Here is a 26220-nt window from a genome sequence, read left to right as displayed (position 1 = left end):
CTTGGCAGTATTTGCTAGTCAGCAATAGGAAGGCAGTGATGCATTAAGGTCTGTGGCAGTCCCTAGCTTTCATGTGGGTCTTGCCGTGAGTTTACTGCATGGAGTAGGACTGCTGGAGAAAGGGGAGGACAATTTTGTGACTTAAATCTAGTGATTTTTTTTTTTCTAGTAGGTGTGCCAGATTTATTACCTTGTCCAAATAAGGTTTGAAGGTTAACCTATTTTCTACACTCTGGAACTCAGTTCGCACATGCCTACACTCTCCTCAGTTCACTACACCAAAACAAGAAACATTTAAACAGTTTGTCTCCTTTCTCTCTAAGGAAATTTTCCTAGGTGAAGCTCTTGAGAGAATGCATTACATTTAAATGTGGTGCAGCAGTTTCCTCATGATAACTTATTTTAAGCTTTTGATTCAAGCTGTGAACTCCCTCAGGCTGTGGAGGTAGAACGAGATTTCAAGCCAGATGGTTTGAGGCTGGTGTAGCTCACTTAGCTTGCTTTACCATTCAGGTGTGTGTGGGAACCTATCATGCATCTGTATTGAGCTACGAGTGGGAGATTTAAGATCATTTTTGCGTGGACACAGATGTGTGGTGTCTGTAGAACACCAGGAAAAAGAGTTCAGGGATGCTGAGAGCTGAAGTATCTAGGTGTAGTGGAAGTTTTAATTCAAAGTTGAACTTCTAGTAAAGTGCAGGTTTCTATACAAACAAGATACTAAGACTACCAGCTTGAAGATGTACAGAGTGAAGTCTTTGTAACTCCTTGTGACAGAGCAAATGGAAGGAGTACTGATGACAGCTATCAACACTAATGAAAGTGACTTCTTTAGACTTTGTTCATAATCCAAGTCTTAAGCCACTAAAAAGCAAATAGGATTTAAATTTAATGTTGTGCTGCATCTGTGTGCAGTTGTCTGTGTCTAACCCACTGTCCAGAGAAGCAATTACTAGTTGTCATTCAGTGCTTGTTGATCAAAAACCTATAATGCATCTAAAACCAACTGAGTTCAGCAATTAGTGTGCGCTTTTTTTGTTGTGAAAGAATGTGAATGATGTGTTTAATGAGCTCAAGCTGTATTTGGATTGAAACTTAAAGGTAGTTATGTTGGTACTTTATTTCAATTAATGTGCTTAAAGGGAGGAACTTGCAACTAAAGCAGGGTGTCTCTTATTTTCATAGCATGCAGGTTGAGCTGACTGTTCTCACTCCCATGTTGTTACACTACAGGACAAATAGGTTATCAGCTGCTAGCTGTGTACTTAGGGGAAGCAGGAATTAGCTTTTCATTTTACCTTATACTTTAGGAAACAGGTAATTCAGTTGAGTTTGTTCAGTTGAAATATTGTCTGTACATACACAAGACACTACTGTTCTCAAAATCTGGCTTAGCATTTCAACAAATGGTGTTTGTTCTGGACACTTAGCTGATGAGTGTCAATAGTAGTTCTGCTGTAGTTGTTGCTGAGTGGAGTGAAGAGCTTATAAGGAAACTGGATGGTAGTACCTTCTCTTGGCTATATTTGCTTCCATTCAAGTCTGCTTCTGTGTCTTGCTGTACAGTATTGCTTCTCTTGTATCTCCTGTTTGACCGGGGTTAGGAAGTGATTATGCACAGTCAGAACTGTGCGTTAGCTCACGTGCTCTAATTGAATGAAGACTTGGGTTGGAAGAAGCCAAAATGGAGTAGGGACTGATGAGCGAACAGCTATAGTAATGGGCCTGAATGGATGGCAGAACTCAGGAGCAAGTCCAGTTGATCTTTTTGCATCAGCTCCAGCCAGAGTGGTAGATAGGGGCGTAGTCTGGAGTATGTTACTTAAGTAGTAGACAAGCTTCAAAGGTCAGATGACCATCTTGAAAAAAGAAAAATGTAGCTATGGCTTTCTGGGCCTGCAACACTGCGCTACAAGCTCTAGTGCCATATGCTTTGACACATTAGAGCTTTTCTGTATGTACTAAAAGCCTGAGGTCCAGTCTTCTGTGCACGTGGGGATTTCCAACAGTGTTGAGACCAGCCCTGTGAGCGAGTTGGATGAATCTACCAGCCTGTCTTTAGTACTCTAGCAGGAGGCAGCATTCCCTGGCTGTTTTGCATGCAGTGCAAGGAGCTATCAGCTGTGCTTCTGAAACAACTGCTCTCTGAGTTTGAATATATGGGGTGGATGTACTGGGTCTGTAACCTCATTACTGGGATGGAACTGGAATTCTCGAAGTATTAAGAGACAGGATAAAAATCAAACAACAAAAAAAACCCCAAAACAACAAAAGTCTATTGCTTTGGTTGCCTCTGTAGCAGTACTGAATGTGTTGTCATGGAGACCTATATAGGGAGGCTGCCATGAGCTTTGCAAGTCCAAATTACTGTCCAGTTGGCTAGAAACACGTGAGTGTAGGGGTAGTCATTCTGTGAACCCCACCTGTTCTGAAGTTAGTCCTCATCTTTTCCTGTACTTGATTTGCTGGGACTGGACTATTACAAGAACCTAGAGCAGTTTGTGGTCCTTAGACTGGGCTTTAGGACAAATCCACTTACATTCTGAGTTTCAAGTAGTACACTATGACCATGCTGGGGCAGGTGAGTAAAGGGAGGGGTGGGGAGAATTAAGGAGTAAGGCTTCATGTGCTGAATTTCATTAACTCCTGGCCTGACTTGACATGACAGTGCTATCAGCACACTTATTTTATGAACTACTTACGTAACTTACTACAATGCTTCTGCAGCTTTTGCAGAAAACTGGACTGTGAAGTGGGACTTCTTGTCCTGGCAATTTTTTTGAGAGACTGCTCTGAAAGTAGTTCTTGGAAGTGGAATGTGATCCTTCTGCCCAGGATGCCGAAGCCTTCTAGAAAGGCTTTCAAAGTACTCCAGTGCTGCCTGCGACATTGACTAGCCAGAGTAACAGGGTAAGCAGCCAGAAGGTTGTATGAAGGACCAAAAAGGTTGTGATATCTGCCTACGCACATGTGACAGGTTAGCATATGCTGATTATGCTGCTGGGATGAGCAGTAGCACTTGTTCTACAGTTAACATGCTTAACTTGTGCAATGTCTGTCCTGGTAATTGCTAACTAGTTCACAATCCCTTGAAGGGAAGGGTGTTCTCAGCAACTTGAGCATGAAGTTATCAAACCAGCTCTTCTGGATGGATCAAGTTTCCTTTACAGCTGTCAACACTGTAGCTCTCCACCATCTTAAGTGCTTGATTCATGGCAATGATGGTCTTTTCTGTAGGTAGGTTGGGAGCTTTCGGATACAGCAGGCTGGATAGTAAAAAAAAAAACAAAACAAAACAAAAAAAAGCAAACCACAAAAAACCCCAACAAACCAACCTGACCCAAAACAGACAAAAAGTCCAACTTGATGCTCTGGACTTGACTTTGCAGTTCCTGCGGGTAAGTGAAATCTAATAGGAATTGAGTAGGGCCTAAGATGAATCTTCTCTCCTGTCCCCTCTTAGCTGAGCGAGCTCCAGGGGTGCAGAATACTGTTAACAAGATGTTGTGAGCTTTTAACGGGCATATTGTGTGTAAGCTCTTGATAGTGCTATCTACTTGTGATAGAGAGGATCTGCTTGTTTAGAAATAACTAATGATAAAAGACCACTCGTTTGTTTGGAAAGCTGCTTGGCTTGAAGAGGCATTGGGTGGCTATCTGCGCTGGCAGAAGGATGCTGCTACAGCTTGTGCTTTGAGGTCTGCTAAGGTTCTGATGACTTCCAGGTAGGAAAAGATGGTTAATGTCAGGCTCCAAGTGAATGAAGAGAAGTTGCAGATTTTGCTTCAGACTATTTTTACAATCTACCTTAGTTTACAAAACTGATACTTTACTGCAGCTGAAGTCAAGTATGCAGTTAAATAAAAGAATATAAGGCTGTTTTAAGTAATGAAGTTAAACTTGTTGCCTGGGGAATATGTAGAAGCAGAGGCTTTGACATATTGTGTGAATATCGGCTTGCTAAAACACAGGCGTCTTTTCTTGGAGCTATTGAATCTTAATGCTTTTATCAATAGAATTATTGCCTTTATGTTTCTAGGCTGTGATGCTGAAGGCTTTCTTTCTAACTGTGAAAATCTTCCTACCTCACCTGGGCTATCCTCCCAAGTTTTCTGGCCTACAAAGGATGCTACCTATATGGGGCAAAACCTGTTTTGTAAACTCTTTCAAAAAAGAGGGCTTGTTTCATTTCTGGGAATACAAAAGCTTTAGGCCAAAGGTGGGAGTTTTTCTTCTGAAGTGGCAATCAACATTGTGTCAATGTAGTTTGTACAGTTTGGTGTACTGTTGACAGCTTTTCTTTTTAAAGTTACTCCTTCCAACTGTCAGGCCTGCTGGTGCAGTTGAATTTTTTGGCCTGCTTTGTCAACCAGTTTGAGTTAGGGTGATGCTAGGGACTGTATTGCACACCTGCTTGGATAATGTTGGAGTTTAGTTCTAGCTGCTTAGAATTTAAGCATTGAAGTTTACTTCCTATTCAAACTATACTAGCTTAATATATTAAAACCAATTTTTTTAAAGATTTAGTGCCACTGGCCTTTCAGGGAGCACAGATTCGATGCTTGGAAATGAAAATGTCCTCTTTGGTTTGCAATGAAGTGAAATGTCAGAACCGGCTAAAGAGACAGCTGCTGGAAAACTCCAGGGTCACCAAGTTACCAGTTTTTCAGATTCACGGTAGTAACTCAAATGTCTCATTAAATCCGCAAAACAGAGTGCTTTGGAGCACTGTTCGTAAGTCTTTTGCTAAGGATGGTATCTAGGATGCAAAGTCTGGCAGGAATGACTTGGCAGATCATGTGGGTATTGGCAGGGTCTCTGCCACGAATGAATTAAACTGTGGTGTGTTCCATGGTGCCTCATGACACATCCTGCAAGAGAACACTGCTTCTGGGCTGCTTCCACAGAAGGCATGGGGGCCATGTAACATACCTGCATGCAATGCATTGAGTAACTGGAGGTGGCTGCTGCTTTGCCTTCATGAAAGCAACACTTGGAAGTGCAAGCATGACTAGCAGTCCAAGGTACTTAAATTCATACAGTGATGTTCCCAGATAAGTAACTGTTTGGAAGGTGCCTCAATCATGTTTGTGCACGTGGGGTTCTGACAATATGGCAAAATGTAAACCTGGAGTTGGAGGCAATTCTGTAAGTGCAAAAGCGCTTCCAGATGCTTGATAGAAAAAGTGGAATCAGGCCAGTGGTAGAGTTCATTTCTGCTGTGGGACAAACTTCAGTGTTGGAGTATATGAACAAGAGAGGAGACTTCATCTTGGACAGGTCAGTTCATTTGGTTTTCTTCTAGGCCTCTAACCCAGTAACTCCTGAATTCCTGAAGTCAGGAAAATAGGATATTGGTACTATTGTGCTGTATGTCTGAGGGGCCGTGTTACCTCAATTTATCATTCGCTAGTAACTTCAGTCTCATCTGAGTTATAGTTCTTTCAGCTACTGGTTGGTCCTGAAAGGGTTTTGATTCTTAAATAGTGTATAAAACATTCTCTTAACTCTTTTTGAAAGTGTTGCTATACTGTTATTAAATCTTGCTTAATAATGTAATAGGAAGAGTATGAAGCCAGAAACTACTTCAATATGTTTTGTTTCTCTTATCCCAGAAGTGTTAGGCCTTGCACGTGCTCAGGAGTTTATCCTCTTGCAAGCAGTGAATAGGCAGTCTGAAGTCTGTGCTTTACCGAGAATTGAGACAGGTGTAATGTGTTGGAATTAGAGAGGAACTTGGTCATCTGCTGATGTATGTAATCCTGGGGTTACATACTAGATCAGTGGTCTTGCTTGTACAAGTTGGCAAGCAAAACCGATTTTTTTTTTTTCCTCCACCCCCCAAATATAAGGTGGTGATCTAAAAATGGCCTTTTTTGGTCCACTTTGGAGCTTATTTTAAACTATTTATTTTTTTCCAGATAAAAGGCCCTTGAGTTTTAAGGGAAGTTATACTTAAGAAGCCTTTAAAAGGGATTTTTGATGCTGAAAACCAGTTTTCTTTTGTGATTTCTTAAAACATTTCAGAAATGTAGACTATATGCAAAGCTGATGAAAAGGGGCAGGGAACTGCTGTTGATCTCGCTGTCCGCACATGTGCGTTCTGAAGAACATCACTCTTGCTGCTAGGAATGAAAGCCCAGCTCAAGGCTTCACTTCAAAGAAATGTCTAGTGCTCTAAGGTCTGACTTACTAATATGTTGTAACCTGTCAATTTGCAGGTAAGCATTATGAGGAAGAAGAGGAGGAGGATGCCCTGCCAGACTCAGATGCCCTGCCAGACTCAGATGACGAGGTGGATTTGGATAAGCCGCGCCCCATACAGATTGTTCTTGCTCATGAAGATGACCATAACTTTGAATTAGATGAAGAAGCATTGGAGAAAATCTTGCTTCAGGAACACATCAAAGATCTTAACATAGTAGTTGTGTCTGTAGCAGGAGCTTTCCGCAAAGGAAAATCTTTTCTGCTGGACTTCATGCTTAGATACATGTATAACAGGGTGAGTAATTTGGATTTTCCCTGCAGGAGAAAAGTAGTTTGGTATTTTAGTCATTTACCATTGTGTTTGTGTTCTTCTTTCTTGAGCACAAATGTAGCAGGTCAAATTTTTCTTACTAGGGGGTGGGGAAGCCAGCTACTCTTGTTTCTACTCTGTGAAGAAGTGTATTCAAGTGACAGTTTTTCAATATAAATTTTCCTGCAGTTACCAAGGGAACTTATTGGTGTTCTGATTTAAGTAGGCATGAGAAGAACTTGAATGAGGGAGCATGGTGACCTTCTAGTTGAGCTTTGGGGAGGGCTTATCCAGGTGGTGGCTTGGAGGGATCTTGCTTTGACTTGATCTCCTGAAATCATATTGTAGCAATAGCTTACCCATTGTTGCAGAAAGAAGAGTCTTATTGGATAGTTATTGGAGGACTAAATCTGCTTAAATCTGAGATATGGCAAAAGGGAGAAAGTCTCCTGTTTACTGCATGGAATGTGTCTCTGAACATAATCCAGGAACTTTTAAAATCCTTTTTATACTTTGAACTCTTGGCTGATACGGAGAAGGCAGGGTAGGGCTTCCTGTGAACATAAATATCTACCTGTCACAGGTTGTGGTTTGTTTCTTTTAATCTGCATAGTGAATATTGACAATTCAGTATTTTGTTGCTTTTTGAAACTCTTAAAAACGCAGAACTGATTCCTTTTTTTTGTCACTGTTCTTCGGAGTTGGAATTCACAGTAGCAGAAACTAACCATGACTGCATCTATTTTACCTTTGTGCTAGCTGGCTTGAGGAGAAATCAAGATGAACCCTGCAGTTACAGGAAATACGGGAATATTGCAAAGAAGCTGCTGGTAGTTGGCAGATGAAGACTTCCTTTCTCTCACTCCCAGTAGTGCCTGCTATTGAATTCCTCTCGCTGATTTGCCAGCTCTGTAAGAAAGACACTGAGGATATGGTAGGAGGAATACAGAGTAGCAAGATGGTGCTCCCAACTTCTTAAGACTCTCTTAAATTAGGGAGAAATAAATGTTTCATTGATATAACTGTTTAGTGGGTGGCCTTCTCTGTGTGTGTATATAAACCCTCTCTAGTGTCCTGTTTATTTTAAAAACAAACAAAAAAAACCCCAAACAAACAAAAAACCTGGACTCCCAAGAAGTATGGCAGTCTGAGCTAGATCGTGGCTGGGTAGAGGTAGTGCTAGTTCTTTTTGAAAATAGAAGGGGTGGGCTTTAAGCAAATGCTCTTAACTTTCAGATTGTGAAGTAAAACAGAAGTTCATGAAGCAAAATGGATTGAAACACTGTTTCAGCCTTGTGTAATATCATGCCTCTCTGTTTCTTTTATTGTGCAATTGCTTTTTTCAGTTTTCTGTATGTGTCCTTCAAAATAGCATTTGTTTCACTTAAACCGAAGATGAAGGCAAACTTGGCCATCTACTGTAACAGCTATCTCTTACCAAAAGCAGAGAGGTCTCGCTCTCCATGTGCCGCTTCTGGCCAGGCATTTGCATTCTGAAGTTGTAATGCTTGCAGACCCTTAGTTGAGTTGATTCAACTCAGTGATGCATCAGAAGACTGTACTTCGCTGAACTGTTTTCCTGCCAGCTCAGTGACGTAAACTGGCTTAAGGGAAAGAGTTGATGAGCGTCAGAGCGGCTGCAAACTGATTGATGGGAGTTGAGGATGAGAGAAGATAAGTGCAATGTCTCCTCTTTTGAGCACTGCTGAATTGTATCAAGTTAAATGGTATCCTCTGTGCTTATACAAATTTCAGTACAGGAGGGAAGGCCTTGCTATGGTTTTATAGTACTCTTTAGTCTGATTGTTCCATCTTCAGTCAGGTATAATTACAAGTCTGTATTTTCCGTGAACTAAATATTGGATCCTACACAAAATACTAAAGCATTGGCATTCAGTTCGTGTGCTAATTGGGCAATTTTGGGATATCCTCCCCTGTGGATATTAACGTGCATGATGAAAAACTTGCCAAGATACTTCAGAAACCCATTTTCTTGTCTTAAACCAAGAGCTGGAGGTCACGTGAAAAGTTACCATTCTAAAAATCTCACTTGTGCCAGTTGAAGTCACAGGTAGGATTTTGACATGGCTGAGGTTGGTCACTAACTTCAGGGAGGTGGGCATCTCATTTCAAGCACTGATACTTAGTGTTATGGTTGCTCATTTGAAATGGAACAGAATAATCTGCCACAAAACAGCAGCAGTTGTGTACTTGGCAAGCTGCTGCAAGGATCCTGTGATCTTTGTTGTGCTTTAAGCCTTATTAAGAGTTGGGTGCAGTAGCACCAGTAAATTCAGATTGAAAAGCTTTTTTTTACAGGGGTATGACCTTCTTAGCTTGTATTAATCTGCAAGGTGCGCTGCGTACTAATGGCACTATGCAAATAAAGCTACATTGGTCCTTTCCTTAGTGTGGAATATATTTAGAGAGGTTATCTTTTAGGTGACTGATACAAAATTGTAGTGCAACTTCTAGCTTGGCTTCATGTAGGAACAAAGTCTTTTTTTTCTCCTTCCATCTTTTGAATATCTTTTAGGCCAACTTGATGGATGGAGACTGTTAAAATACTGAGTTTTAACTAAGGAAAGACAGAGGTAACAGGCTAGGAGTGCTTTGGACTGATGCGAAGGTTAGCCAGAGACAGGCTTAAGTGCATCACCCACAAGGTGAAGCAGCTTCAGCTGAAGTTGTACCTGTTAAGACACCAAAGTCTCTGGTGACATGAATCACATATGAAATCTAATGTGGTCATATCTAGTGCTCATTGAGGAACTTGTCAACAGAGTTGTGTAGTTTTGGTCTGAATTGCTACAAATAAGGCTAATTTCTGGACCAAACTGGGAAAAAGTATTCTTGTATCAATGACAAATGGAACATATTGTTGAATAATGTAACAGATTCTTTTGAAAAAGTGAAAAGCTACAGTCCGTTGATATATACCTGTGAAATATGGTTCAGCATTGCAAAACTGTATTCTGGAGTGTACAGAAGCCCAAAGTAGGCCTGGAGCTTTGATTTCTAGAGTGGTCAGTGGATGCATAAGTATCTTCTGGGATAAAAAAATTCCAGGGGAAACCTGTTCAGGTTTTGCTTAGTCTCTCTTGTAGAGGTGTATGTGCATGATAAAAAAAACGCCAAACAAAACAAAACTCACCAACAAACCAGAAAAAGAAACAAACAAACAAAAGAAAAAAAACCCAAACAACCTACCTGTAAAGAGGTGGTGTTCTCTTCACTTGGATACCTGTGTTCATTTCCTGAATTTTTATCTGCTTGTCTCGTTTACTTTTGCTGTGTCTGATCCAAACAGAGCTGAATGGTGTGCACTTAGCATTTGGGAGAATGCTGGTGCAGAACTGCTTGACTGCCTTTCCCTCTTAGTATGGTTTGCTCTGCATGCTGCTAGGTAGGAGGAATGTGTGCAGCTTTTTTTCTCCATCCTCTTTTAGAAATAAGCAGTTTCACTTATTTGTAGTAAGTATTTCTATTTTGTACAGCCCCTGGGTGCTCATGCTGTTTTTTGAGATGTGAAGAGCTCTTTTCTGAAAACTGCCAGTGCAGAGTCAGCGAGGTAGAGAGCACAGCCTAATGAATTGAGAAGTCTCCCCTTTGACCTTCTCAAAGAGCACACTTTCCTGGCTGGTAATCTTCTCTGGCCAGTCAGAGGCAAATTCATTAAATATCTCTTTCTGTTCTGCCAGCATGCTGTGTTCTAGCCTGTGAAATTATGGTTTTTCTCTAAGCCCCCTTATCAGTTAAGCTATTGTTTGGCTACCACTTCTCTCTTGTAGGATTTCGGTGTATATAAACATACCACAGTGAAACTTCCTCAGGGTGCCTGTTCATGCTCCTTACTTGACCAGTACATAAAGTACATTTCTGGGTTAAATATGCTCATATAATGGCTAGATTCTTCTGCATGAGCCACTGCTCTGTATGTTGCCTGTCCTTAAGGACCAACAACCTTGTTACAGTACCATCAGCCAGAAATGGTAGCTGCGAACTGTACTTGACCCTCTGATAACCTTTCCCAAAGTGAGCATGTGCCAATAAAATTTTAAAATGGATGGGTTGATTGACATGTATCAAACTTTCAACATGACCTTTTCTCTTGAGTTCTAATCACTTAGGAAAAAGTACTTTGTAACTGTGACAAGTATAGATTGTAGATATTCTGATCCTTGCCTATTTGGCTTCTGCAAGCTGGCATTGGGAGTCTTGTGCTGGCCTCTGTTAGTGCAGGAGCTTAGATGCTGAGCTAGTTTCAGCAGTTGACCTGTTTGTGTGGAGGAAGGGAGAGGATTAAGTCGAAGTAAGGTTTTTTTTGTTCCTTGCAAAGGTTTAGCTGTTCCTGTAGTTAAAATACATGCTATTTACAACAGTGTTTGAGTTGAGTTCTCTCAACTGTGAGAGAAGAGCATGAGTGCAAAGGGGAATCAATGGACAAACTGAGCTGTGCTCATTAGCTCTGAGCACTTGAGACTTGAAACCTATGCATATATGCTCTTCAGTGGCTGAAGAGTTGTGCAACTGCTGAAATACAGTAGACTCGAACAACATTTCTTTGTGGATGATCCTTGAAACACAGCAGAGTAGCACTGTGTTTTAATAGTTTGTGTAGTGCTGTCAGTCGGCTCTGAGGAAAATGAGAGAACAGTGTGGAAGTCTGCTAAGACAGCATATTAAAAAAAAATCTCCTCCTTGGTTTTAAGTAAGTTTCTCCTCTTGTTTTGTAGACTTCTCCTTGCTGGATAGGTGGAAACACTGAGCCATTGACTGGGTTTACATGGAGAGGTGGATGTGAACGGGAAACTACTGGCATTCAGATTTGGAGTGAAGTGTTTGTAATTGATAAACCCAATGGAACAAAGGTAAGCGCTTGAGTTAAATAGGTGTATGTAAGGATTTTTGCCTCTGTGTGTATACCTTTAATGCCATGGGTTTCATGGAGACAGTTCAAACATCAGTTGCTTTCCTTTGCATTCAGTAGCTGTGTAACATATTTGGAAACCTTATATCAGTACAAGTATGAATTTTCCTGCTGGGTTATAAGACTCCATCTCCAACAGTAGTCCAATTCTGAGAGTACTTTGTTTTGGCAAAGCCTGCTCTGTCCAGGCTGATGGGTGGGTTATTCTGTGGATGTTGTAAAACTGTAATGGCTATAAATACCATATATAGACAAATGCTGTGATAAGAACTGCTCTGTAACAAACACTGTTTTTTGAGAGGTGTGAATGTGTTCTAGCTTGTTGCTGTGTTCTAGTGAAATGTAATGTATGGCTATAAGTACTGGAAACACCTTCAGTGTCTGGAAGCTGGTTCTTTCATATAGTTTAACAGGTAATCCATAAAAAAGGACTAAGTCCAACGGTGGGATAAAAGGCACTAACCCTATTCTAATCAAAGCTGGTGCATATTTTTAAACTCTAAGTCAGTTTAACTACTAAGTTTGGTTGTAGGTGTTTATCTTCATGCTGAAACAAAGTGTTAATGTTGTTAATAAATATTTGCTCCACAGTACCAGTGGTGTATCTTGAGCTATTCATGTTCTCCTGAACCGTAAGCTCTTGGTTATTTAACTTTCATACCCTTTGCATTTGCAAAGGAAATATCTGATGCCAATTAATATGGGACACTGATCTTAAACAGTTAGTGGCTTAGGGGTGTTCAGGAAGCTTCATCAAATTTCATACGTAACCAGACAGTTCTCTGGCTAAAAAAAGTTAAGTTGTGAGGATCTGTTTGTGCTCTGGGGACAAATCACTCGCTTGTTCTTGCTTATCAGTCATTTCTAACTGAAAGAGAAGGGAATTGTAGTAGAACTCAAAGATGGGAATTGGGACAGATTAACTTTTATCATTAAGATCACTTCATCCCTTGTCATTCCAGCAGACAGTCAGTATCAATTATCTTGTTTTCTTCTGAAAATGATTATTTTAAGATAGATATGTTTTTAGAAGTAACCATCTCACTCAGTTCTAATGAACTATGCTGGTTTGTCAGCTAGGACTGAAGTTCTTCCAGTGAATAAGAGCTGTCTGTTACTCTGCACTGTACCCTCACTGCGCTGAAGGAGGCTACTTCTGTGGGAGAGGGTAACTAGTGTAGCAAGGCCAAGGACTTAAGGCTGATGACATGGCCCTCTAGTTGTTGCTTACTTGGCTGTAGGTGTGTGTAGGCATGTGCACAGGCAGCTGACTCACTAATAAGTAGGTATAGGGGCAGAGACTTGCACTACTTGAAATAGAGTTTATCTCAATGGCCAGGAGTTTGAAAGTGTTAATTTGGTTAACTATTACTGCTCTTTAAAACTCTCTAGGTTGCTGTACTACTCATGGATACCCAAGGTGCCTTTGATAGCCAATCTACTATCAAAGACTGTGCAACGGTTTTTGCTCTGAGCACCATGACGAGTTCTGTCCAGGTGAGAATACCCATACCAGCAAATAATAGCAGCTATAGGAACCCTCTATCCTGAACATGCAAAGAATATCTGTGTATCCACACTTTGAAAGTACACCTGTATATCTTCCTCCAACTATCATTTAAGCTTTCATACTTAAAAAAAAAAAAAGTACTCACCATCTTATTTTCAGTGTAGTATACTATGTAAGTTTCTCCGTGGAATCAAGGTTATCCAAGGCCAAGCTGAGTTAAATTGCTGACTGAACTGGGGAATCCCAAAAAAAGATGTCAAAGTGGCAACTGCTTCTGTACAGATGTGTCACAGAATCTTTTTTAAGACTTTAGTTTAGTGTGGAATTACACTGTGATCAGCTAAACTTACAATTTCTGCTACTGTTAAACTTCTGATGATTCTCTTGTGCTACACCCAAAACTACTTTTAAGCTTGTGCCTTAAATGTGCCAGAAGTGAGCAAGTTTTTGAGGGATGACAAGTGACCTTCTTCAGACATGCTACAACATGAAAGTAACAGGATTATGTAGAACACTACTGCCCTGTGGGGTGGTTTTTGGTGGTTTTTTGTTTGTTTGTTTGGCTTTGTTTGTTTTGTTCCTGTGGTTAGGATAAGTTGTGGGTTATTGATGCATCTTTGAGTTTACTGCTGTTCAGTATTTGTGCTACTGAAACAGTCACAAGCTTCCTGGATAAAATTGGATATCTCTGGGAAGATTAGAAAGCAAAAAAACCTGGTGAACTAAGTACCCAGTCATTTCTGTGTTGGATATGCAGCTGCTGGATCACTGAATCCTAGAGCACTTGGACTTGAGGATGGCAAACAGGCGTGCCCTTCTTAATACTCCTGTCTCACACTGATGTGGTTATTTGAAGCATTCGGCAGTCTTTTCTGGTTCCTTTATGGCTTGCTTCCTTGGAAAGAAGCTGTTCTAAGAAGGGTTAGGGTAGTCAGCAGTGGTTTTGTCCCTAGCACTTTGTATAAGGAAGTGACTTTTGAGATGCATTCTGTGACACCTTTCTAGTTGCTGACTTTTGGGTAGTTAGACTTATCCTGAGGGGTTAAAATTGCTCAGGATAATTCAAAGAGATTACATGAATGTAAGATAATGGTTTGATGTTACACTGTAATTCTTTTACTGTCTCTTGCAGGTATACAACTTGTCCCAGAATATTCAGGAAGATGACCTTCAACATTTGCAGGTAAGAATATGCTGAATTTATATTAAGCTGCCTCTGAAGTGATAGTCTTCACATTGTTCTTGAAGTTGCTACTAATGTAACTGTGATTTGGGAGCTGCCTGCTACTTCCTATAAAACACTGAAGCTGACCTGATGCTAAAATTAGTACTGCCTATAACAACATTATTTGCATCAACTCCATGATGCTGTGATGCTTCTACTGTGCCAGTGCAGAGGTAAAACAGTACAGGCTTCTAATCTGGCTAAACCTTATCTTTCTAAAGTCTGTTCTCTGTATGGTAAGTTGTGAAATTCCCGAAAGGATGAGAAAGGAAAATGATTTATGGAAGTACTTAATGAGAAAATTTCAATGTTTCTCCTTTTTCGCTAAAATAGGAAGATGGATGGTTTTTCATAACCAGTTTCTAAAGAAATGTGGGAGATTGGGTCAGGGCAGAAAGAGTTATCTTCTACCCAGAAGCATTCTCTAGTTTTTCAACTGAGAAACTTCTACAGAGTTTTATTTCTGCTTAGAAACAAAATCAGGAAAGAGTTGTCCTGTCTTTACTGTGGGGGTTTTCATCCTCTAATGGAACATTGTGGTCAAAGGCCACTGAATTCTGGCTTCATGTGAATGGTGCAAGAACCTTATCTCCTTAAGTTAAAACCTGTAGCTTTAAAGGCTAGCTTGTGTATCAACAAATGCCTGCCTGTGCTCAGGCCATGACCTTGTCACAGCTTAAAACTGTTTTATGTGTCTTCTGATTGAAAGGAGTTCTGTCTTGGTCAGTGCTGCAAGAGACTGGCTGCCAATACTGGAAGTAGAAGAGCACTAACTAAACATAGCCTTGTGATGCTGTTCTCAGTTAACAGAGTTGTATCGCTGGGCCAACACCCCCCACCCCCCAAAAAAACCCAACTAGTTGTTTTTTTTTTTAAACAAGCCTTAGCTAATTATTTGCAAGCCAGGCCTTCCTCATGACTTTGGTCCTTTGACAGCCTCAGTGCAATCTGAATAGAGCGATCCCTTTCTGTTAAGCTGGAGGGTGAGATTTGAGGGCAGGAAGGGAAAAGAAGAGTGATAAACATAAGCAGTAGGTAGGGGGACACCTATGCATTTAAAGTTGGGGCAAGGAATTGTAAGATGAGGGAAGGAAATTCTGAATTTCTGTTACAACGGGAATTTCTGTTGTTCTGAAATACTGTTAGTCTCTGGCTGCCTTTTCCATGTAGCAGGGAAGTGAATGGGGTAGGCAGTTAGGATCAAAGGAGCCAGTCTCATATGGGTGGTTGGTCACTTCAGAGCTGCTTTTCCTCAGAGTGACAAGGGCCTGGAAGTTAATTTGTGTTAAATTAATCTTTTAAGTTCTCAGGTGCTCTTGTGATCAACACAGAGGGAACTGTCCTTTTAGTCAATTTATCTGAGATGTTCCAGGAGTTAGTTTTAATGCAGAAGAACAGTTGCCTGGTACTAGAGGATACTGGTGTGCTTCCTTCCTCTCAACCTCCAAGATCTGTAAGGGGGCTAGCATGGATCAACACCTGACAGTATTGACCTCTGCTGAAACAGCTAGCACAGTCCGTAATTCATGTTCTCATGGGTTGTCTGACCCACTCAGTTCAGTGAATGCTGCTGCTGGTATTAAAGATGATGAAAGCAATGAGAGGAAGACAGGTGACACTTGCCTTTATACTGGCAGGAAAGAACAATTATCAGTTGAGGTCACGGGCTGAAGTAGATATCTGGGAAGCTGCTGAACTTGGCTTGTATTTAAAAGTCTGATACATTGGCTCTAGCCAAGTTCCTTGAGACTTCCAGGAATAAATCTTTTGTGGGAAGTAAGGGGCAAATGTTAGACAGGCTTACCTCCTTAGCCTAGGAAACAAGTGTTGGAAACTGACTTGCTGAGAGACACAGCCAGCTTTCCTCTGAGAATAGCCCACAGGCCACCCACTTAGAGCTGCGGTGTGTTGACAGTTATGGAATGGCCCTGCGAAATCATGCCTCCCTTCCTGAATTTTACTGAGGATTGGTGTACTTGTTCTTTAGGTGTATTGGCCATTCTCAACGCATAATAAGATTTAAGATAGAATACTTTACTTTCTAGTGACATAATAGAATATTTTACAGTAGAAAAATATGTTTTATGTGTGGCACCCTTATGCTCTTTTTTTCTATCAGTTGTTTACAGAATATGGAAGACTAGCTATGGAAGAAATTTACCAAAAGCCGTTTCAGGTAACTATATATGTTAAATGGATTTTAAGCAATTGAATGTGTAGAAAGTGAGCTCAGGATAATTTATGAAGGGAAATTAGCGGGCTGAAGCTAGCCTGTTCTTTACAAGGCTGATTTTCCTTCCCTGTCACCACATTTCTTGGCAAAAACACAATGGGAAAATGCTGAAGAGGATCATGTTTTGGGCAAGTACAGCTTTGTGCCTGAGTTATAAGGCATAAAAGGAGTGAAAGTGTCAAGTGACTTGCAGATGTTAAGGAGAAAAGTTTCGTCCTGCCTTCTTACTCATTACTTTTTGAGATATGGTTGGTCTTTGCTGGTGGTACGTGGTTCTGAGTAGAGGTCATGTGGCCTCTAAGAAATAGCGTTGAGGAGGGCCATGTTGCGTTTCATTTACTTGAAGCTTTATTGGCTTCAGCATTAAAAACCTCAAAACTGCTAGCATCTCCAGACTGTTTGCTAGGCCAGAGAATGGTTTGAGGCTTCTTCTATTTAGTGGAGGCAAAGACGGAGATCTCTTCCATCCTGAAGTATCCCCTTTAACCTATAAGGGTACTAGTCGACTGCTGTTAGTGGTGAGTTTTAAGACTCTTGTGTCTCTAGAATATTCAGCTTGCAAGTGGGAGTCCTCAGTGTTCTTGTCATTTGCCCAAGCAAGATTCATTCTTTGTAAAGCACCTCGTCTGATACAAGAGTAATGTCAAGGTTTGTTTTCTATCTTCAGCTAATAGGAGAGAGGACAGTGTAATAATCCCTGTGGGATAGCAAAAGGAAAACCTACGGAACAGGGAAACTATGTTTTTGAGACTCTTGGGTACTTCCTTTCAGATGAGTGAGTTGCCTTTGTGGGTTTGGTATGTGGGTTGGTTGGTTTGTTTTTAAACAAGCAAACGCTTCAAACGCACCACAAAACTACAAGGCTACTTCATTTAGAGCAGCCAAGCTTAGAGAGATTTTTTTACTTAAAATAATCACGTGTGACAGTTTTTTACTTTAGGAATGATGCAAGCCATTTGCTGCTGTTGTTCTTCCTGTTACAGACACTCATGTTCTTAATTAGAGATTGGAGTTATCCTTATGAACATGCATATGGCTTGGAAGGAGGAAAAAAGTTCCTAGAGAAAAGATTGCAGGTAAGTTATCTCCAGTAGTCCTAGTGTGGTCTTCTAACTTAAATGACAACTTACCACCAAGATAATGATGCATGATGAGCTAACTCTTTGTGCTAATAAAATACGTTTGTGATGTTCCCACTTGTGTGGAGTTCTGACGTTTAGAACTTGACATTTTTAGGTGCAGGAATGTGCTCTTACTGCTTTTAAGCTGATATTTAATCTTAATTGCAGTACTGCAAAACTGTTAGCAGTTCTTACTGCCTTTTGTTTTTTTTCTTCAGGTAAAGCAAAACCAACATGAAGAGCTACAGAATGTAAGGAAGCATATTCATTCCTGTTTCAGTAATCTTGGCTGTTTCCTGTTGCCCCACCCTGGTCTTAAAGTTGCAACAAATCCAAATTTTGATGGGAGGTTGAATGGTAGGAAGCTTTCCATTGTGTATTTCTTGATTCAGATCGCTGAGTTTATTTTCTTTTATAATGGGAGTTAAACACTGAAATGGTTGGCTCTTGAAATGCTTGATTGGAAAAATGTAGGGCTAAAAGGTGAAACTACAGAATCTAGAGATGTGCATTTTGTGTTCTTTTCAGTAGTTTAAAGGTAGAGGAGTTAAGCAGGCAGAGGGAATCGATATCTTTGTGTCTAGCTGTTGATTGTAATCTGATAACTTGAGACATACTTAAAGGTCATTAAATAAGGATTCTAAAGATAAATAAGGATTCCAGAGAGGAGAATTCAAAAAATTAAAGACTTTACTTTCTTAAAATTGAAAGACTTTTCTCTAAGAACTTGCTAAACCAAAGGTCAGAACTAGAATGACTTTAAAATAAAAGCTACAGGCTTCTGCTACTGCAGAATGAGAGGCAGTCGGGATTCCTCCAATTGCTGCTTGTCCCCCAACAAAGGGAATGTATCAGAATGGCAAAGGCTAAAAAAGTGGGTTTGTAATAGTGGGGTGCCAGCCACTTCTGTGCTGAGGGTGCAGACTTGTGGGATTATTGTGTAAGATGTTGGTGTTTTTGGAGAAACGCACTTTAAATATTACAAGGACTATGGAACCTTGTTCTCTCTGTCTGAAGTTAAGATTAAAGAGTAGATAGAATTTACTAAAGCTATAGTATGTATTTAAGCCTTTAAATATCTTAAAAATGCAGTCAAAAGTTGTGACGCTATGGATTTTGAAGGGTCAGGGGTTATCAGTGTTCCTTTAGAAAATGTAAGATTGAAAAGAGATCTAACCACTTTTTTTTTTTTCTGAAATTGATTGAATTTTACTAGATATAGATGAGGATTTTAAGAAAGAACTGCGGAATTTGGTACCATTACTGCTTGCCCCTGAAAACTTGGTAGAAAAAGAGATTAGTGGATCCAAGGTGACCTGTAGAGATCTTGTAGAGTACTTCAAGGTAAGCAAACTCATACTAATTATTTCTGTTAATGGCTTAAAAGAAAGTATTCTAATTTTAGGACATGTTGTTCCCAGAGAAGATAAGATATCTAGGCTGCCGCTCACTGATCAGCTCACTTTTATTTTCATTTCATTACTCTGACTTTCCAGAACTGGCACACAACTTCCTAACAGTATAGCTCTTGGCAAGCTGCTGTTGGCAGAATTGTGCTGTGTGGTTTTTTTTTTTCTTTTTTCTTTTTCTTTTTTCTTTGTAAATGTGCTGAAATACTTCAAGCTGTATTAGAGATTTTTTTCCTATTTTGAAATCCTAGTTTGTCTGGACATGTTGCCTTTGTTTTTTAAAAAAGGGTCTCATGTAGATTGTACTGATAGAAAACCAGCTCTTAAACTGCTAGGTATGCAGTGAAAATTTCAGATACTCTGGATTTTTAACATGCAAGGAAGATGCTTTCTAAACACTTGCATGTGCAGCACCACTGTATGTTCTGAAATATTTGTGTATGATACTTGCAGCTGTTAGACTCTTGAGCTGTGTTAGTATCATGGTGACAGCAGCAGAAATGTGATAACATAATCCATACAACACCAGGAATTGGTCTGGTGTGGGTAATTTTTTTTTTTTTTTTTTTAAATTGGAATGACTTACTTGGCTTGGTAGGAGAAAGTGGCACTCATTCCTAAAGACATTAATTCTGCATTACTACTTTTGAGTATGCATGTTGAAGGTAGAACAGAGTTGGGCTGATGTTAAGAAAGAAGCTGTGCAAGGGAGGAATCGGAGACCAGAACTCTTTAACATTTGTAAAATGAAGTAACATTTCCTAAAGGAAAGACGTGATATGAGATGCATAAAATCAGCACTCTGGAGCTCGTATGTTCAGTCCGTATTTAGATGGTTGCATGCTGCTTTTTGTTCCACTGTCTTCTCTAATAAGACCTGATCCTCTACAGTGTAGGGAGTTGTGCATTCAACAGCAGTTTAGAAAGGACTGCACCCTAAAAACTGAATGTAAAACCTCCTCGATTGAAAAGCTGCCTGATTCACATCCCACATCCAGTCTGGGAGCAGTCATGCAGGGTGCTGCGGAAACACTGTGGTTATGTAACTAAGGAGGACTGCTCCCTTGGGACTGTGCATCTAAAGCTGAGATTGTGAACTCCGAGTTGGAAACTGGAGGGCTTTTACTTGGAGGAAATAGCTACAGAAGCAAGGAGGGTGTCAAGGGAACAGAGTCCTGTATAATTCTATACATTTTTGTAGGTTGTCCTACAACCTAGAGCATTAGCTATATAGGGACCCTGGTAACCTTGTTCTCTCCTCCTTTATAGAGAAAAATCCTCAGGGCAGAGGCTTGTAGACAAGCTGGGAGGGAGAGCAGTAATAGCATGAAGAAGAATCACTGCCCAGCCTCCAAGGGGCTGAGAGTGGCCTTGTTGGTCTAACTTGCACAGCTTGTCCAAAGCACTGAAATGGCTACTGCTGCCTGCTATGCCCCCTCCGTTAATCTGTCCAAAAGAGCTGTGCCACGGGCCATCATGTGGGCCAGAGAAGACGACATGAAGGACATGTTCTCTTCCAGCCTTCTGAAACCCTGGTGAAAGAAAGGACACCTGAGGATTGGTGGGATGTGGCCTGCTTGGCTTCCAGAAATGTTTTAGCAGCTCAGCTCTGTCTACATTAGTGCTTTGATCTGCTTTTTGTTTTTTATCCTCCCACACTTCAAGGGAGAAAGGCATATGGGGAAATGTAAGTACTGGTTCTCCCAGCACTGAGGTGTGTTTGGACATACCTCTTGGCAGAAAGGCTGTGAGAGAGAGTCATCTTCGCTCTTTTGTTTTGGGTGAAGATTCCCTGCCTAGCCAAGACATCCTTATGTATTTAAGGGAGCAGAAACCTGCCGTCAAGCCTGTCACTTCTGGAGATAGTGGCCATGTGTCCTCAAGGTGCTCTGCTACCCTGCTAGGCCCCAGCCTCAAATGCACAGGAAAGTAAAAGGATTAAAGCACTAGGGATAACTGAGAATGCCAGACTTGTATGAAGAAATTTGCTTAATTGAATAGCATTATTACAAAGAAATAATCTGAGCTCTGTCTTTATATCGTCCCTCTTTTCTCCTTCTCCTCAGTTGTAAATGTTTAGGAAAAATAAACCTTTTTTCTTTCTTTCTCCCATTTAGGCTTATATTAAAATCTATCAAGGAGAGGAGCTACCTCATCCAAAGTCTATGCTGCAGGTATTTTATTTTTCTTTCAAATAATCTGATAGATGATGCGTACTTGTAAGTTCTTTGCAGTCGAAGATCATGACTGCTGCGGGTCTGAAGCTCCCACACAGAGATGTAGTTCTTGAAGAAGCTGTGTACTTTGAAAGCCATCTGAACTGTGTAGTCTGGGTACATATTTGTGTCTCCCCCCAGTTCCATCTACTGAATGGAGCAGGGGTATATCTGGTTGGTTGGGTTTTTTTAGCTGCTTCAATTTCTAAGCATGTGTTTCCTTTAACTTGCTATTTTGTCAGTACCTTTCAGACTGTATTCAGAGGGCTTTTAGCATCAGATTCAGCAGATAAAATGGAGAAGGCTTATAGCAATGCAGCTATCGCCACTGTATTGCAGTGTTAGGCTACTCTATGTGGGTTTGTTAGATTGGATAACTGCATTGAGGTTTCTTTTCTGGGTTGATCCAAAGAGGATGTAATCAGCTTTAAAGCGATCTGAACACAAACTAATTTGTATAAAGCTGTGTGTTGAACCCTTGAATTGTTTGGGATGAAGAGCTTTCACCGAAGTGTGGGCTTTGGGGTCAGTTTTAACCATTTTGTGTTTGTAAGACTTGGGTTTTTTATGAGCTTCCTGTGTCGCTTCATTAAGACATGACTGTTCTGGGTGTTTTCTCATCCTTCAAGGAACCAAATTTTTAGACTTCTGGGGGAGTTCAGAAAACTCATCACAATGAAACAAAGGCTGCTATCGTTTCCTCTACTTAGCATGCCATAAAAGTGGCTGGGAGATACACAAGATAACATCTTGCGGCATTAGCTAGAATAACTGTCCCTGACGTGACACAGGTTGAAAGTAATCTTAAATTCTTACAAATTCTGACACCAAAACTGCACATACATAATGCAGAAATAATATCAGCTTGCTGCTTTCCTCACAATTAGTGATGTATCAGTATTAATATTTAATAGTTTCGTCATCCTTCTTTGCTTATTAACAACAGAGCATTCAGAAGAGATTGCTCATGATGAAAATCCTGTACGAGCACGTGAGAGTTTGTCTACAGCTGTACTAGAGAGCTGAAGAAAATGTTCTCCTAGTCAGTGATCTGTTTTAAAGTATATTGCTAACTTCACTTGTTTTTGTGGGGCGTTTTCCTGGCCATCTGAAGCTTTGGAGGTTGTGGGGCTATGTTGGGCAGTGTAACTACATGTATGTAAGTAGCTGGTAATGCCGTGATGATACATGGTGCTCAATGTTTTCTAGGCAACAGCTGAGGCGAACAATCTGGCTGCTGTGGCAGGAGCAAAAGATTTGTACAGTAAAGGCATGGAGCAGGTATGATGACACAATTTTCTCTAACTGCCTACATGCAAATACAGGCCTTCAGTTTTAATGTTGTACTCAGTGTTGGTTGTGAGCATTTTAATGAAGAAAAGTAGCTTAGGGCCATTACTCATGTGTTTTCTGTACTCTGTTCTGAGGTTAGATGTCTGATGCAGCAAAGCTAGAATTCTTTGAGACAGAAATTGCTGGGGAGGTATGGGAATGGTCATGTTTGTAAGATACCACCTGTTAGTTCCCCCTGCTGCTCTTGACAGCCAACTTAAAATCCTGTGACATGAAACGGGCAAACAGCTGAGGAGACATTTGTGGGCCAGGGTCTTGCAAGGGTAGAGTTCTAGTATTATAGTCTCATGCTTCTGAATTGTGGTCACTCATTAGCTGTAAAATGCAAGGTTTAAAATTATTCTAAAGTTTTAAAAAAAAACCCCACACTTGAAATACAATAATTATCTTGTCTGAAAAAGCTGTATATGTAACTTCCTACTTGTTCTTCTCTTGAAGATAGTGACTTATACCACTCCAGGCTGAATGCCTGGATGGACTTGCATAACACTATGTTTAAGTATGAAGGCTTTATCATAGGAAATTCTGAAAACAATTACGTGTGTCGTAAAGCTTAACAGGACTGTGCTTACTGTGAAACTCTACAACTGGAAGAGACCAGTAGGTGCGATAACATGCTACAAACATAGCTCCACATTAACTAGGCTAATTGTGGTCTTAATTGCTGAAGTAGCTTTCCATTTTGAAATTAGAGTAAGACCTAATGCTAGTGGCAGACTAGCCAGTTCCAGTTGTTAGCAGGCTGTTTTGAGAATGCTCTTCTGGTATAGAGGGATTCCTTCATTTGTTTCCATTTTGGAAAATCTCTTGAAATAGTAAATGGGTTGTTTATAATAAATGCCAAGTCTTCCTTCCTACCTTGAATCTTCAATGGCTGTTGAGATAGTGTAGTTGTAAGGTGTCTTACTTGGGGCAAGAAATAAACAGGAACAGATGTTCTTAAACAGACTTTGTTTCCATAGTAATGTTCCCTTGTACTGTATATTTTTATATCATTGTAGAGATACACACAAATGTCTTGAATTGTTTTTTATCCAGATGTTTCAGCTGATGTTCTTAATGTGATACAGCTCTGAAATTTCTATTTTTAGGAACAGAAGTGGGAATTCTTTGGATTTAAGACTGGATTATGTAAAGATAGCTCTTACTGTAGCTTCTGAGTTCTCCCCATGAACCAAAGCCCTCCTTTGCTGAGTGTGCGTAACCAAAATACTGTCCCCCTAATGACCTTAAATGTAAGGAACAACAGGTGCAGTCACACAGACTATAAGAAAACAGTGGCAGTTATTTGTATCATAGTCTTGATGCATCAGCAGCTTCTGGTGTTTAACACTCTCTGGGCAATGTGAAAAGACCGTCTTGGAGGATGAGACTAGTAGCCATTTTCCACAGAGTTTTGCCAGATGTGGAGGACTTCAAGATGGTTGAGGCAGAAAGGTGCTTGTTAATTTGAGCAAGGGGCAGAGTGGGGGTGCCAGGATCTTGATGGTGAGGCTTGCCTTGAAGAAGCTAGCCAGTGAAGCCATGCATCTTGTGAGGCAGAAAGGGGATGCTGTACTCTGAGAAAGTGATCTTCTATATGTCCTGCTGAAGGGATAGCAGCAGGAGAAAGTGAAAGTTGTTGCTGCACTCAAGACATGAGATGACAAGCACTGTGATAAGACTACCTTGAGGCAGGAGAGGGAAGGCTGTTGTTTGATGTCATGTGGAAAGAATCTTCAGTTTTTAGACATAGTCTGACTGTGAGGGTCTGGAGGAATTGGAGCTGATCTGCCATATGTATGTCTCTGATGGTCTAGGTTGTCTCTAATCATAGTCCTCAAGAGGTCAGAAATCAGTCTTACAGAGTAGAGGTCCTTGGAGTCTTAACCATTTTCATACCTGTGCTGATTCAGGAAGAGGAAGATGGTGGTGTCCACATCGTGGGTATCCATTTGAGCCCATGGTCTCGTTCCTTCAGCAGAAACGTACTCTCACAAGTTGATCAGAATCAAGCCTAGAGGACAGTCTAGGGAAGAGCAGGCTACAGATGTCAGCAGCTAGTTCTTGGTAATACATATCACCTGGTAAGTTCCATGGAGCCTGCTAGTGGCAGCAACAAACAGGAATAAACTTGCTGAGTGGGCAAAATTTACCCTGTTTCTCCAAATTCTGCACTAACCCTCTCACTGAGATGGGTGACCAGGAGTAAAAAGCTGAGGGGAGGGCTTGTGGCCTTCAGAGTTGTCCTTAACCTTCCTCAAGCGAAGCTTTCTCTGCTTCCTGGTGTACCTTTATTTCACCTTTTCATAACAGGAATGTGCATGTGGCTGATGTCTTGTCCTTCTGGGCTTGCCCGAAGGAATCAGTTGAAAGTATGAGTTCAGTTGTGTACTATAGCTCTGTACATGATCAGAGAGATAAGGCTTTTGCTGTGCCATGATGCAAAGTACCTTTAGCTGCTTCACTGAAACAGGACTCTAGAGCTTACAGAGCCAAGAAAGCTGCAGGAGGTAGTCTGATGCTGGCTTGAGAGGGCGGACAGTGAGGAGCTGGTTTTCTTTCTGTACAGTGGAAGATACTCGGTGTGATGACCTCATCTCTGATTGCTCTAACAGGTTTGTGGGGGAGATAAGCCTTACATTGCCCCGTCGGACCTTGAGCGGAAGCACCAGGATTTCAGAGAGTCAGCTGTCAGGCAGTTCCGCTCAGTGAAGAAGATGGGAGGGGAGGAGTTCTGTCGGCGCTACCAGGAACAGCTTGAAGTGGAAATCGACGAGATCTATGCAAACTTTGTGAAGCACAACGATGGCAAAAACATCTTTTATGCTGCTCGTACCCCTGCCACTCTATTTGCAGTCATGTTTGCCATGTATATAACCTCAGGACTGACTGGGTTCCTTGGTATGAACTCCATAGCTACCCTGTGTAATCTCGTGCTGGGGATGGCTCTTATATCGTTTTGTACTTGGGCATACGTTAAGTACTCTGGGGAATTCAGAGAAGTTGGAACAGCCATTGATCAGATTGCTGAAGCTATATGGGAACAGGTTAGTATCCGTTTTTAATGCAAAAATCTTTCTTTCTTGAGCAGACATATCAAATGGTTTCTGTTCAGTGCTGTAAGTGAAAAGCTGGTTCTAGACCTAATGGAGAATGCTTGTGCTGCCAGAGGGAAAAATCGGCTCAGAAGTGTGACTGCTCTCTTCAGTAAGAGATGCCACACACAAAGAATGTTAAACAAGCTTAGGATATTAGCAAAAAAGTGTTACTTAAAGCAGCTTGGAGAGTAAAGAGTGGAGGGATTCTTTAAAAATCCTGTTACTTTTTCAGAGCAAGGAATTCTGCTTTTAAAGGTATGTTTAAAGTGATAAACTTGCCCTATGGAGGTGGTGGATAAAATATCTCAGGTGGTGCAAGAAATGGGGAAGGTGAAACACTGCTGCCCTCTCTCACCTCACCTGATGGTGTGACACTGGAGGGCTAATTAGACCTCAGAGAACTGGGTGGTGACTTGCAGCAACCAGACTGACTTGCAGCAACTGCTACAAGAGGATGTGCAGCAAGTTTCTTCCTTAAGGAAGACTTGTGTTGTCTGTGACAACTTCAGTTGGTGCAACTGCTGTTGCAAGAAACGCTCGACAGACAAATTCCTGAAAGAAAAGACAACATGAGTGTAAGAGTACCAAAGCTGGAGGAGAAAACCTTCTGTACAGAGATTTTGCTG

The 26220-nt window shown here is 40.9% G+C and overlaps 1 protein-coding gene across 8 annotated transcripts in view; it reads left to right on the top strand.

Moving 5' to 3' along the window:
- Positions 1 to 26220, top strand: part of ATL2 (atlastin GTPase 2) — a 43353-nt gene that overhangs the window by 14400 nt on the left and 2733 nt on the right. For 6 of the 8 annotated variants that reach the window (XM_075046967.1, XM_075046969.1, XM_075046968.1 and 3 more), the window contains 11 exons: positions 6222 to 6502; positions 11254 to 11388; positions 12840 to 12944; positions 14090 to 14140; positions 16302 to 16358; positions 17399 to 17491; positions 17755 to 17893; positions 18753 to 18880; positions 21063 to 21119; positions 22371 to 22442; positions 25112 to 25543. In XM_075046967.1, the coding sequence (XP_074903068.1) occupies positions 6222 to 6502; positions 11254 to 11388; positions 12840 to 12944; positions 14090 to 14140; positions 16302 to 16358; positions 17399 to 17491; positions 17755 to 17893; positions 18753 to 18880; positions 21063 to 21119; positions 22371 to 22442; positions 25112 to 25543 (1550 nt within the window). Of the gene's footprint in view, positions 1 to 6221; positions 6503 to 7276; positions 7452 to 11253; positions 11389 to 12839; positions 12945 to 14089; positions 14141 to 16301; positions 16359 to 17398; positions 17492 to 17754; positions 17894 to 18752; positions 18881 to 21062; positions 21120 to 22370; positions 22443 to 25111; positions 25544 to 26220 lie in introns of those variants that run through there. The other 2 variants (XM_075046970.1, XM_075046971.1) reach the window with 2 other exon arrangements.

The sequence above is a fragment of the Buteo buteo genome, chromosome 15 (genome assembly GCF_964188355.1).
Source record: "Buteo buteo chromosome 15, bButBut1.hap1.1, whole genome shotgun sequence".
Lineage (NCBI taxonomy): Eukaryota > Metazoa > Chordata > Aves > Accipitriformes > Accipitridae > Buteo > Buteo buteo.
Note: the sequence above shows the minus strand (reverse complement) of the source record. Positions and strands in the feature narration are given on the sequence as shown.